The sequence below is a fragment of the Cebus imitator genome, unplaced genomic scaffold (genome assembly GCF_001604975.1).
Source record: "Cebus imitator isolate Cc_AM_T3 unplaced genomic scaffold, Cebus_imitator-1.0 Scaffold203, whole genome shotgun sequence".
Taxonomy (NCBI): Eukaryota; Metazoa; Chordata; class Mammalia; order Primates; family Cebidae; genus Cebus; species Cebus imitator.
Window position 1 is genome coordinate 433794 of NW_016107518.1, and position 1536 is coordinate 435329.

The window sequence follows — 1536 nt, forward strand, 5'->3', positions numbered from 1 at the left end:
AAAAAAAAAAAAAAAAAAAATCAGCCAATGTGGTGGCGTGTGCCTGTAGTCCCAGCTACTCGGGAGTCTGAGGCACGAGAATCATTTGAACCTGGAAGGTGGAGGCTGCTTAGATCATACCACGGCACTCCAACCTGGACAACAAAGCGAGACCCCATCACAAAAAGAAAAAAGTCCGAGTGCGGTGGCTCACGCCCATAATCCCAGCACTTTGGGAGGCCGAGGTGGGCAGGAGTTTAAGACAAGCCTCACCAATATGATGAAACCCTATCTCTACTAGAAATACAAAAATTAGCTGGGTGTAGTGGCATGCACCTGTAGTCCCAGCTACTCGGGAGGCTGGGACAGGAGAATTGCTAGAACCCAGGAGGTGGAGGCTGCAATGAGCAGAGATCGCACCATTGTACTCCAGCCTGGGCAACAAGAGTGAAACTCCATCCCCCTACGCCCCTCACAAAAAAAGCAGATGCCTATGTACCTTACTGTTCAACTGCAGGAATGTTCTAACCAAGCCAGCAGATGCAAACATCGAAAACCAATGGGTAAGAAGAAAGAGTTGGCCTTTCCTTTCGAAAATATCCGGAGGGGCCTCTATTCTTTCACTTACCTTTCTCAGTCTCTATGAGACTAGATATGCCAATAAGAAGCCCCACATGATAAGTGAAGTCCAGGGTAGCTATAAGGCTTAAAAAAAGGCATATTTGAATTTGAAGTGACTCCAGAGACCAGTTAATTGAAAGAAGAGACACAAAATGAGGCAGGGACCAATGTGGAAGATCATTCCATCTCCTTTGTGCCAAGGCCTCCTCTCCTCTGTCCTTCAATCTGGCTATCAGTTATTTGGCTAAATGCAGAACCTGCTGGCAGTAAACACCGCTTGTCCTCCTGGACATGGATGACTGGGCCAGGATTTCTAACAGTGACTAGCACACAGTAGACACTCAATCAGTATTCCCTGGATTGGAATGATGAATAGATGCACACTCACCCCTCTTCTGCATAAAGACGAAGAGGTCATCCAGGAACTCTTTCCTTTCAGGATCACCGTCCAGTTCATACAGCTGCAATCCCAATCCCCCAAGAAAAACACACAATGAAAAATTCCATCTTGCTGAAGTCTTATACCAGATACACTATGACCATCTGAATCACTACAAACGCAACTCACTGGCTACTTCTGTCCTTATTTCTTGGGGATCACCTATAATAAGCCAGTTCTGCTTATTATATAAGAACTGCCCCTATCTATATCACAAAGGAAATATTACAGACCTTGGCAAAATCTCGAGAGATCTCTCTTCCCCGGCCTCCATCTGCATCATCACTCCAGGCCAAACCACCATTCTAAAAGGGAACAAAACAAAGTTGAGAGGGGCAAAGGAAGAGAAAGAGTTAGGATAGAAGGCAAGGTAATCGTTTAGGGCAAAGATGAAGATCCTTAGCAATTGTGCTATCCTCACTCACATTTAAAAGACAACTCAGAAAACTAATTCTGCCACCCTTACAGGGGTGACATCTTTTTTTTTTTTTTTTTTT

At 44.9% G+C, this 1536-nt stretch overlaps 1 protein-coding gene across 4 annotated transcripts in view; it reads right to left on the minus strand.

Annotated features, from left to right (window-relative positions):
* Positions 1-1536, minus strand: part of ARID3B (AT-rich interaction domain 3B) — a 66686-nt gene that overhangs the window by 28154 nt on the left and 36996 nt on the right. For all 4 annotated transcript variants that reach the window (XM_017547994.2, XM_017547993.2, XM_017547991.2 and 1 more), the window contains exons 3-4: positions 1273-1344; positions 989-1061 (exon numbers count right to left, since the gene is read on the minus strand). In XM_017547994.2, the coding sequence (XP_017403483.1) occupies positions 989-1061; positions 1273-1344 (145 nt within the window). The remainder of the gene's footprint in view (positions 1-988; positions 1062-1272; positions 1345-1536) is intronic.